The sequence below is a fragment of the Heliangelus exortis genome, chromosome 3 (genome assembly GCF_036169615.1).
Source record: "Heliangelus exortis chromosome 3, bHelExo1.hap1, whole genome shotgun sequence".
NCBI lineage: Eukaryota > Metazoa > Chordata > Aves > Apodiformes > Trochilidae > Heliangelus > Heliangelus exortis.
In genome coordinates this window covers 38,994,822-39,006,842 of record NC_092424.1, presented here as the reverse complement: position 1 = coordinate 39,006,842, position 12,021 = coordinate 38,994,822, and the positions used below count along the sequence as shown (strand labels likewise).

Sequence of the window (12,021 nt, the reverse complement as noted above, 5' to 3'; positions counted from 1 at the left end):
CAGCTTCTTTGCTGTAATATTTCTGGAGTATTGGAGAATGAACTGCTAAGGCCTCAGCTACAGGAAAGTAAAACTTCCTTTCATCAGACCATGAGTATACCAGCTGTGAATCCAATCTGACAGCATAAACTATTTCAAAGAAATGTCTCCCAGTTTTTGTTCCTGCAACCCAGAAAACCTGTTTCATACTATTTACAGAACTGTATAGAAATATCTTCAACTATAGGACTACACTGATATGACTGAAAAAAACACAAAATGATAGTAGTATCTCAATGTATGCTGTAATATAGGAGTGCTCATTAACTCGAGGCTATTAGAAAAATTTTATTAAGGTTTTTATCCATGAAAGATTGATACTACAATCAATGTAACCATGTAATCAGTCAAGTATGTCTGTTATAGGCAGGCACAACATTACAAAACAGGCAAGTACAATGCCCGATTAAGCGAATACAGTCTGAGTATCTATTCATCCACTATTTCTGAAAACAGAATTATCAAATATCCACCAGGGAAAAAGATGTACTATTTTAGTTTCTCTTTGGCATACTTAACAGGACAGGAATTAATTACAAAAGTCTTCTATTGCTGCCAGTGCTGTGAAGAAAAAAGAATTGAGTGGAAGATTGTATGTCAGAACTGGTTTTTAGGACTCGAGCAATCTGATCAACGTATTAGAACTGGTGACAAAAGACTGTTCAGCTGCCAATGCTTCACAAGGCAGACAAGAATTATATTGTTTTATAATGCAGTTTTGTTGAAGGTATAAAAAGAATTACAGTAAATTTATGCACAGTACATACATCTTACACACAGTTATATAAATACCCATGCTATGGCTGGACTTTAGGAAGTTGCTTTATCAATAAGAAAGCTAGTATCAGACCTCCCAACATCCATTTAATACACATTGCACTTCGCATCCAGTAATATGTTCAATTTCTGTACCTCTCAAAAATAGATTTGAACAGAAGCGAAGAATAATATCGAATCTTTCCATAAACTTTGTTTTCCTATTTACATTGTAATATTTCATTATACATAAAGACTGCATTACAATACATTATCTTCATATAACTTTTTTGTAATACATACAGCTTGATGCTACTAACATCTTAGTTTGGAAACAGAGATATGACCTATAAGACTATTTAAAAACAATTCTAGCCGTAATTTTGCTCTAGTTTGTTTCACTGAAACCATTCTTTGACAAAAAGTTCCTCCTTATTGAGGAGGAAAAAAACAACCCATGTTCAAACCACCTCTGGATTTCCTTAAACCACTGAGAAACTTAGAAACCATAATAATTTTTGCATAATTATATAGCCACTTCAAAGGCCTGTTACTTTTAAATTTAGAACATGAATGACAATTGTGACCATATCTTTCAATTAAATTGCCGTTTTAACTTTCAGTTATTTTTCAAACATATAAGAATTAAAAAAATAATAATTAATCATACATAACCTTTGCACAACTAGGGAGAGTTCCTATTTTGTTAAGGAAAAAATGAACATGCACACACCCTTATTCACAGAGTGAGAACATAAACTACAGCAGCACTTGTCTCAAGTTATGGTGCACGTGGTTGCAATACGGAGTATAAAACAAGAGCAGAATTTCCAACATCTGTTAAAACAAACAAAAAAAACCTTTTGTACAAAAAAATCATTCACATTCTTTGCAACAAAGTGAGGAATCAGCTGTTCAGCTTTCTGGACTCTCCAGCCGGCAAACTCCTCCTTCTATTGCCACAGACTGTCCTGCCACAGCTCCAGGAGGGAGTCTTGAAATGTGAGTCTGTGGAAAAATCAAGGGAGTAATATCAAGTGAGAAGAGAGGAAAAATTACACAGGACACAAAGCAAGCTTGTAAGTATTGAACAATTAAGCTGTTCCATCACTGAAGTCTGGGGGCAAACTACAAAGCAACTTGAAAAGCTGCAGACAAGTGGGATTCTTTATTTTGTTTGTGTTAATGTTTAACACATGAAGGGAAGGACCATGACAGATGTGTGGAAAAGGTAAACAGGATGACCCAGTTCACTGAAAATACAAGAAAATAATATCTAGCTCAAGGACAAAATAAAAAGAGCTCTGGTGTTCCATGGTTTTTAAGTCGATTTCTTAGGAAGGTTCAAAAACTTTAGAACTGCATCAAGAAATATACCTTACGTAAACCTTAAACAAAATAAAGTATTTGTCAGAGATAAATTTATACCTCATAACACAAGATGACTGCAGTGATCTGGATGCAAATAAGAAATTTCCTTGCATAAAATGCCTCCTCATCCACCTGAAAAACCCAAATACTTCCTCTAACACGCATGTTGCCAACTGTCAAATAAATGGACCCAAAGAGCAATTTCATTTCTGTCAACATTTTTTCCATGGTGAAATTTAAAAGTAAGCCTTTGACATGATTTTGTAGCATTTCAGCCAGAAAGTAAAAGCCAGAAAGTAAAAGCCAGAAAGCAGCCATGTATTTGTGTGAGTAGATACAACTTCAGCTTGTAACTCTATTGTAACTCAGTGACACTAAAAATTTGTTAAATACCATTTATATTTTGAGGTGAATTTTACTAGCGATGAACAAAAGCATTCACATGTAAAAAATTAATTCATTCGACTTATGAATTTTCCCCCCTTCTTGCGTGTTTTTATACTGTGAAGCCTGCTTGTGTTTGCACCCACATTGTTGGCTTTGAGCTAGAAGAAGAGCCATCGACAGACACATAGATTGCCTTCATATAGAGCCAGGTGGCTAAAGCAGTGTTTAAACAGAAAAATAAGGAGTCAGAGGCATGTTTCTAGAAACTTCACTGTTTCCTACTTTCAGAGCTGCTGAACGGGCTCTGGTAAAACATAAGAGCCTCAGTGGAACTCTCAAATTCAATAGGGTTGGTAGCAGCATTTCCAAAGGCTTGAGGCAGGAAGTGGCAATGGCAGGACTTGCAAGCTCAAGCTATGTTCCAGCCATCTCTCCTACCTAAGCAACAGCACTGATCTCCATTCCCCTCCTGAGTTACACATTTCATCAGGTGATTCATTAATGCTCAGACAATATAATACTTAAACAATTATTACACTCGGATGGAGAAATTATTTCTACTGTGACTTAAAGCTCACAATACAGAAGTCACTGACATTTATAAATTCCAGCTTCCTGTAAGTGCAGCCAACTACATGTTTAAGTTTTTGTAAGCAAACAATTGCATTTAAAAGATATAACTGCTGCAAAATACATAACTTGTCATAAGACAATGGGTTGTGACAAAAGTATGGATGTGAAAGTTCAGTAAGAATAACTTGCACTAACTATCAGAAAGAGATTTGAGATAGTAACCACAATTCATTGCATTGAAGAGATATTTTATATCTCAAAGGCAGCTTCTTTTAATTCCCTTCTTGATAAGGGTATCCTGGTGTCTGCTCTTAGGTGGTCTTGTTTTCAGTTAAATTACAGAATAAGATAAATAAGATATAATTAAAAACATTTACAAGTTCTCATTTTACTGCTAAAACTTTGATCTCTGGCCTTCCTGCTTGATACATGAACATCTTTCTACTTTCAAAACAATTTTGGTTATGACCCCAATTTACCACTTCAAGAAGAAAAGATTCCTTTCAAATCTGTTACAGTTTCCCCCAAAATGTAACTGACCATTTTTGGAGATGTTATTTCATAAGTTTAAAGGAAAAAAAAAAAAAAAGAAATGGAAGAAACTATTTTTTTTTATGACTGACAGATTCAAGACATTTTTCTAGGTCTGCAAACATTTCTAAAGAAAAAGTATGATAATATAACAATATAAAATCAGCACTTTTCATTGGGCATAGAAGCAAATTTCTTCAGTGAAAGAGTGCCATGAATTGCTTAGTGAGATACTGCAATCAAAGCAAACCAGCAGTTCACAATAAGGCAGACATCTTTTATAAATGAGATCACTTATACAGTGATCAGTCAGAATTACCAGAAGATCATTGAAGCAATACAATAAAAGACACAGAGGGCCAAGGAGGATGGCAACAGGTGTAAGTGAGGAAGCTTGTTACTGAAACAGAAGAAATATTAGCACTGTCATGACTATCATCAATCTTGTAATCAACTTTTTCAGTATAACTACAGCAGACCTGATTTGTGTAAAATAGTTTTCTGACCCAAGTTATGAATTAGCCTTTTGCATAGGCTCGTCTTATCCCAATTATCTTTGGATTGTATTATCTTAAATACCTAATATATCCTTATATAATTGCATGATCAAAATGTGAAGCTTCATTGAACTCACATGAAATTTATAGACCTCATTATTTTAAAAAGTTAGAGAAGCATAATATCCTAGTAAATTTCTGAGCAAGAAAAGGAAAATATAAGAGGGAATAAGCAGATAGTCAGCATCTATTAATACATTATCAAGGAGCTATGCTTAGATAGCTGTCCAAAATACCCATCATATACAAGAATACATTTCCTACAAAATGGAAAACATGCTTCTCAGGCAGATGTTCATTGCATACTTTGTATGACAGAGCAAATACCTATGCTGTTTTACACTGACTACTTCTTACTTTTGCTAGTAGCTGCATTATGTAGAACAAAAATAAAACAGATCTAGGATTAGTGTTTAAAATGTGTGATTAAGTAATATGAAAGGATAACATTGCCACGTAAAGACAATTTCAGATAAACTCAGAAGTTCTCTCTACAGTTTTCACAATTATATCTCACTTATTCTAATCCATAAGAATTAACTCTAGTAAAAAAACCAACCAAACAAACAAAAAAAAAAGGTTGAGAAGACATTTAATAGTTTTAAGTGCAACCACACAACCTATTTATACAGTATGCTAAGTTTTTGTATCCGTACATCATATTTCACATTGAGTCCAGATTGCATAGTGGACTAGGTTTAGATTTTAAAAGCATATAAATAAAAAGCAAACAAAAAAGAACAACACTGGAAAGCTTCTAATTGAATTTTATAGTCCATCAGCTTTACAAGTTGAATGAACCCATATATGGGGGAAATTCTACCTGGGGGCACAAAAACAGGAAAAGAAAAAGCTTTCCTGAATTAATCCTTCATTGAGCTTCACAGAAGCACCTCTTTGAGGAATCCATGTGCTAAGGAAAGGTATATTAAGAATGATGGGGCTATCCATATCTTCAGCTTCATAAACAGAAATTTTACTGTCCCTGAGAATATTCTGATTTGATTTGCTTTCCTAGAGAAAAGTGACACTGCTGACAGCCTACTAGGGGCAGAAGTGCCAACTAGTTAGGACACTAGTTAGCCACCACAGATCTTTGACTGCAGCTTTGAACCTCATGCTCATGGGTCAAAAAAGAAAAAAAGTAAATCCTAGATGAAGTACTTGATTTTGCTTCCCACCCCTCCACATAAAGCACAAACAAGCTCATCAGCCCTTAGGCACGGATTCTCCCTCTGCAAACTTGCTATCCAAACACACATTTCCCTCTTTCCATTCTAACCAAGCCAAAACCATGTAGCAACCGAGTCCCCCAGTCCCAGTGCTGCAGACACTGTCCATGGAACATTTTTGTCTCCCAGTGCCTTCTGATACACACTGGAAAGCTTCCTCTACCTCTCAAGCCCAAAATTAATAGGTTTTCCTGCCCTGGAATAAGTGTTAACTGCTAAAGGGACAATATATAGTTTCATCTTTCCATCATGAACATTTGATTTTTGAAGTTATATACTTCTAGTGTACCTTTAAAAAAAAAAAAGCAAAACAAAGTAGTACGAGCTGTGCCAAGACTTATGTTACTTCATGTCTCGTAGACAAAGATTCTGAAAAAACCTTGAGGCCAACTAATATCAAACATTTTTTTTTTTTTTTTTTTTAGGCTTGAAAGAGATAATATCCTCTTTTTATTCACAAGTGTTAATTTTTCACAACATCTCAATTTTTTCATTAGAAGCATAAATACAATATAAAAATAATATAAAGTTTAAGCCAAAAGACAGTGCTGCATGAGAAAAGTGAAGTCAATCAAATGCTGCCAAGAGGACAGAGTACAACTACCAAATGGCAGTACATCCAGTTCTTAAGCAAATCTAGGGAATACTTCATGTGTTTAGCTTTCTCATTACATGGTCAGGATGTACTTTGGCCAGAATCATTTCTAAAACCAACTTTTTCCATTTACTACCCTTTTGCGATTAAATATAATGCAAGACCAAGGACATCATACACCTAATGAAATTCCTCTCTACCACCTTTCTCCTTAAAGAAAAGCATCAACAAACCCATGTATTCTTTAGAAATTCAGAAACACTTGGAGGCCCGCATGCTTTCTAGCAGGGTACGTGCTTCCACCATGAGAACCACCTGGCCACATATTCTCAACTTATTTCCCAGGCAGTAATAACCCATTTTGACAGCAATAGCCATCTTCTGCTGCTCTGGCTCCTGGGAAACTCTCCTCCAACATGGTTCAAATGTACACGTGGTACATGACAGGAGAAGGTGCCCCACAAGATACTGGAAACTCCTGTTGTCACAATATCCCAAGTGCCACTTCTCTGGTGAAATCTTAAAAATTAAAAGAAAAAAAAAAAAAAAAAAAGGGGGGGGGGGGGCAGGGGATAAAAAAAGGGAGAGGGCTCAGAATGTTTGCCTACATGGGCAGAAGACAGACAAACAGACTGATGCCATGCTTCTGGCCCTCACTCACACACTGAAAATACTGATTCTACACAGAGGTTGCTTTGAGAGCTAACAGCTTTCCAAGCTCAAATTCATTCTGTGGGTTAAGGATGTTACTATACACTATTATGTATCCAAAAACATTAATAGAATGCATTAGACAGAAAATATCAAGTTTTTTAAAAAGTTGAAAACTAAGGCATTTTTTTCTCTCTAAATCATTCAGAGATGTATTTAGACACTCTAAAGCCATATACCAACCTATCAGCACCATCCCACACTTTTGTAAAGATATTCTAAAATAATGCCTTAATATCTTAAATATCTTAAAATGTGATTTTAACCATTCTGAGTTGCAGGTACATGTCGGGTTATTGCACTTATATTTGCATGCCTGAATACACAATACCATCTTCTCTGCTCCATTCTAAGATACGTCAGCCAAGTATGAGGAGAGTTCCAGAACTTCTGGCTTTATGCAAGACCCCAACGCAAAAAACTGAACTTATCTTCCCATATCAGAGCCCATGATTACCATAAAGGTCTACGAGACAAATATTTTAACTGGTATGTTAGCACTGGAGGTTATTTACCAGAAATATAAATGTCTTCTTTTTATGAGAGAACTGGATGCTCTACTGTATGCACAAAGTTCTTTTCAAGTGAAAATTTCTGACTGATTCCCCGGTCTTCAGACAAGGGTGCAGATTAAACAAATAATAATAATAAAAAAGGTTAACAGTGACATATACTTTTCCTGTTTCATGAAGTTAAAAGACCGTCTCTGTAGTCTGAAATGAATGACTGAATTATTTGACTTAGCATTTCTGTTAACTAAACAGGCTTAGTAAACTTTTCCACTAATTTTCAAATTAGAATTAAGATTCTTCCAGGATGTATTTCTTCACCAAATGAGCACTGGATAACTGCTCTTCTCTTGTCAAAGGTTTTTTTATAGACCCTTTACTCACAAAGTAAAACACAGAAGCAAATCATCAGACAACCAGCAAAAATCATTACATTCAGCTTGTCATATGTATCATCATTTCAGAGAGGGAAGTAATTTTGCTAAATTTTACAGTGCTAATAAAGATGAAGAAATCTGATTACAACATCCAATATCTAAGCTAAGCGCTTATCAAAGATCTTGAATCCTCATCAAGTAATCCAAGTGTCATAGAGTAACACATTTTAAAAATACGCCTTCTCTCTTCATGAAGAGGTTTTATCTCCCAGTCCTTCAATCTAGAAGTTTTAAACTTTGTTGATGCAGCCACTATTGGTACAAAAGGCTCTGGGCAAGTCCACAGACTAATATTTTCTATCTAATCTGATGGCAGCAGCCAGAAATTTCCACATCAGTCTCAGCTATTCTAACAGCCTCACTAACAGCTAGAAATAGTTGAGTGCTATATTATGTGACAATTCTACCATCATATGGATGGTAATGCAGGAATTTGCTTCAGGAGATCTCGGGAAGTCCATTCATCTCCCCGAAGACCTGGCTTTATGTTGAAACAGTCTGTTGTGGTATTGCCTCAGAAATGAAGTTTGGGATTGGCAACTTCTAAAAGTATCTGCTCCTTAAGATCATAGCTGAGGCTCCTAGGCACCACCCTAGATGAGTTGTAGAAACAGGTGTCACAGGTTATTTCCAGGAAGTATACAGAATCATAGAATCGGCTGGGTTGGAAGGGACCTCAGAGATCATCAACTCCAACCCTTGATCCACTACTACCACGGTAACCACCACGGTTACCAGACCATGGCACTGAGTGCCACATCCAGTCTCTTTTTAAATATCTCCAGGGATGGAGAATGCACTACTTCCCTGGGCAGCCCATTCCAATGTCTGATCACCCTCTCCGTAAAGAAATTTTTTCTAATATCCAACCTAATACTCCCCCGGCACAACTTGAGACCGTGCCCTCTTGTCTTGCTGAGAGTTGCCTGGGAAAAGAGACCAACCCCCACCTGGCTACACCCTCCTTTCAGGGACTTGTAGAGAGTGATGAGGTCTCCTCCAAGCCTCCTCTTCTCCTGGCTGTATAGCCCCAGCTCCGTCAGCCTCTCCTCATAGGATCTGTGTTCGAGTCCCATCGCCAGCCTGGTTGCCCTCTTTTGGAATCATATAAATGATTCAAAGCTGTTCAGATAAAAAGTTTGTTCCCTTCCACATCCAATATGTGACAACACTGGCATCAAGTGGTTATTAAACAGCTCATGTCAACAGAGATGACAAGAAACAAAGACTGCAGTTGAACTAGCAAGGATATGCCTTGATCAGCTGTTTGCAGCAGTGATGTAAGGGTTCAAGTGCATAAAAATCATATGGAAGTCAATGAGATGTCCACTGTGCAGGTAGTGGAGATGACATTGGCAGTGCTATCAGTGGTGAAGGAGTGGTGAGAGAGCTCTAAGGGCAAATACTAGGGCATTACACCAAAGATGACTGTGTCAGCAATACGGTGTGAACTCAGTTCATCTGGCAAGCCTTCACAGGATTTTTAAAGTAACTTTCAACCAAACATTTTAAACCAACATTCAACAGGAAACTGACTTTTCCAGGCAACTGGTTTTCCAAAGAATGACTGGACACCTTTCCATAAAGTATGCTTCAAATCAAACAATTAGTCACAGTGCAAAGCAGTTCCACAGCTCCTTCAGGCTCAGCCATTTTATACATTTAGGCTGGCAAGTCAGTGTTTAGGCAGTCTAATTAGTGGTCAGCTGGAGAACCCAGTCTTTCCCAAGTCACAGGAAGTAAATTCCCCTTGCATGGATACTCCCAAATCAGTTCTTCGAGTGCCCACAGAGTTAACACCCAGAAGCACTGGCAGGTCAGGATGTACAAACCACTTCAAGTCTCCAAACCCACTTTCCTGTCCCTCTGTTCTTTTAAGGAGATGCTGAGTAATTGGTTGAGTATGCTCCCAGTTCCCAAGCTCACCAGTATCTGCATGCTAGCTGGTACCTGGCTTGCAAGTGTCTAAGTGCCTTGAAAGAAAGGTGATCTCTACCACCACAACCTTTATGTGAGGTTCAGGAGCTAGATCCCAGTATGAAACATATTAACCACCAATGCACAAAGAATCACACTAAGATTATAAAGCAGGATTCCTTTTTTCCTTACTATGTACCTGTTTTTATAATTACAATTCTAATGCAAGTCTAATTCATAACAATAGACACTAAAAAACCTCACTTTCTAGAAGTCTTGCTATAAAAACGTTTTCATATTCATTGTATTGAACCAGCCCAAAAGGAGTCACAGTGAAAATCTCTCAAGTTCTAGACTGATGAAAGAAAAAAACTGAAAATCTTTACCACCCCCAAAAACAGGAAAGCAAGATGTTTCCTTACAAGCTGCTGCCTGACCATTTTGCCATGCTACTCATAAACAAGTGATATTTTATACTTTTACGAATTCTTATACCATTATTCTTTCATAGCAAGAACTCAAAATTAGTTGTACAAAACCAGTTACTGTATTAAAGAAAAGGGATTTTTTGGTTTTTTTACTTGCAATACATTGTGTTCTATTTCAAGCCCAGTTTTCCATCTATAACTGAGTTGTAGCAGAATAAAATTCCAGCTTTTATGACAGAAGACTTTTTTGATCAATAGAAGTCAGCAGCAAAAGCATTTGCGGTTTTTCTCTGGAAAGCATTTGTGGCCACAGACTCAAAGAAGGAAGAAAGGGAGGGGGATTAACTCTTCAATGAAGGTCAAAAACATAATTTAAAAGTGAACCAAGAAGAGCAGCTGTGTCTGTCAGCGCAATCAAGATTACCAGCTGGAGAATTTACCAGCAATATGAAAACAATGCACACCAGATGTTAAATGTTGCAACTGTGAGTAGGAAAACATCTCCAGGCATGGCACTGTCATGCTAGTACTCATTACCAGGAAAATTTAATCTTTAGCGTTTATTTATTAATTAGACAGACATTAACAGGAAGAAACAATATTTTGAGCCTCGCAGTGTAAGCCAAAGGCAGGTGTGCACACTGGAATAATTTAACATCATATATTCTAATAATTTGCCTTCTTTCACTTTGAACACAATGCTTTTAAAACTAACTAGTGAACACTAGAACATCTGCAGCTGAGCTTGCTTTAGTTTCACTCAGTCCAAAGTTTTCGTTTGCACTTGGATTTCTTTTCCAATAAATGTGAAATAAATATTAAGAAAATAAGTAAAACCACACTCTGTTCCATGGATAATTAACTGGAATGAACTCTACATAAGTCATGAAAGTGTGTACTTCACCAACACCTCTACTTTATTCACCAGCTGCTTTTTATCTTCCTCCTCTGTCTGGGGCATTCTTGTCTTTTTTTTATAATGTATATTTTACTCCTTGAGGATGAACTCATTCACTCCCAGTACTTCAACCACCATGTTACACCACTGTTGCTGTTAAAATAATGGAAATAAATTTCCTTCTTTTGTGCTCACTTATTATCTTGCCCACATCCTTGTTTGCATTTATCTCTCAAATGAAATTAAAACAAAAAAAAACAAAACAAAAAAAAAACCACAAAAAAAAAAAAAAAAAAAAAAAAAAAAGAAAAAAAAGAAAAAAAAGAAAAAAAAGAAAAGCTTCCATTGCTGATGACAAAACTTTCCTCTTCAGCAGATACATAAGCAGCCATTATTTCTGGAGAGTATAACATATCCAGGTCCTCAAATGCTTTCCTTTTCCAGGCTTTAATATTAGCCCTTCCAACAAAATGCTGTGTGTCTTCCTTGCTCTCATCTACTGGTACAGATCTGTTGGCTGTCATCTTCTCCTCTAATACGTGCAAGTAGTCCAGTAAACACCCCCCTCCCCGTTATATTTAACCATATCACAAATTTTCTTACTCTAGATCTTTCCCCCACTTTTGTCACTTCCTTTAACTAGTTCTGATTGCTCACTCTGTCTTGAATTTTTATGGCTTATGCTTGTATAAATTTCTACAGAAATTATGATTCTGGCTCTGCTTGCAGCTTTTCTCATGTTCACTCTCATTGTCCAATCACCTCTCCTAAATGCTCTAGTTCCTACATCACAATACCTGCCTTTCTCTCCCTTCAGTGCTGGATTCCTAAGAACAGGTGGTTCATCCTCTTAGTTAAGCCCTACACGGTGAACTTGATGTTAAAGACTTTTCCATCTTCCATTGCTAAACTCAATTTTAACATATTATTTCTCTCATTGAAATATAAAAAAAATTACTAGGCCCTAAGAAACTAAAACATGGATGTCAATAACCAAATTATTTAACACAGAGGCTATTCTAGGAACTAGCCTGAAGTTTGTTTTATATCCTCTCCCTTCTCCCCTCATGGTGCAATTGC

At 36.7% G+C, this 12,021-nt stretch overlaps 1 protein-coding gene across 1 annotated transcript in view; it reads right to left on the bottom strand.

Annotated features, from left to right (window-relative positions):
- Positions 1-312: 312 nt before the first annotated feature.
- The window catches only part of TASP1 (taspase 1), an 88,715-nt gene continuing 77,006 nt past the window's right edge, over positions 313-12,021 (bottom strand). Inside the window, 1 exon segment of the mRNA XM_071740253.1 lies at positions 313-1,803. Coding sequence (XP_071596354.1) covers positions 1,711-1,803 — 93 coding nt within the window. The 3' untranslated portion in view covers positions 313-1,710.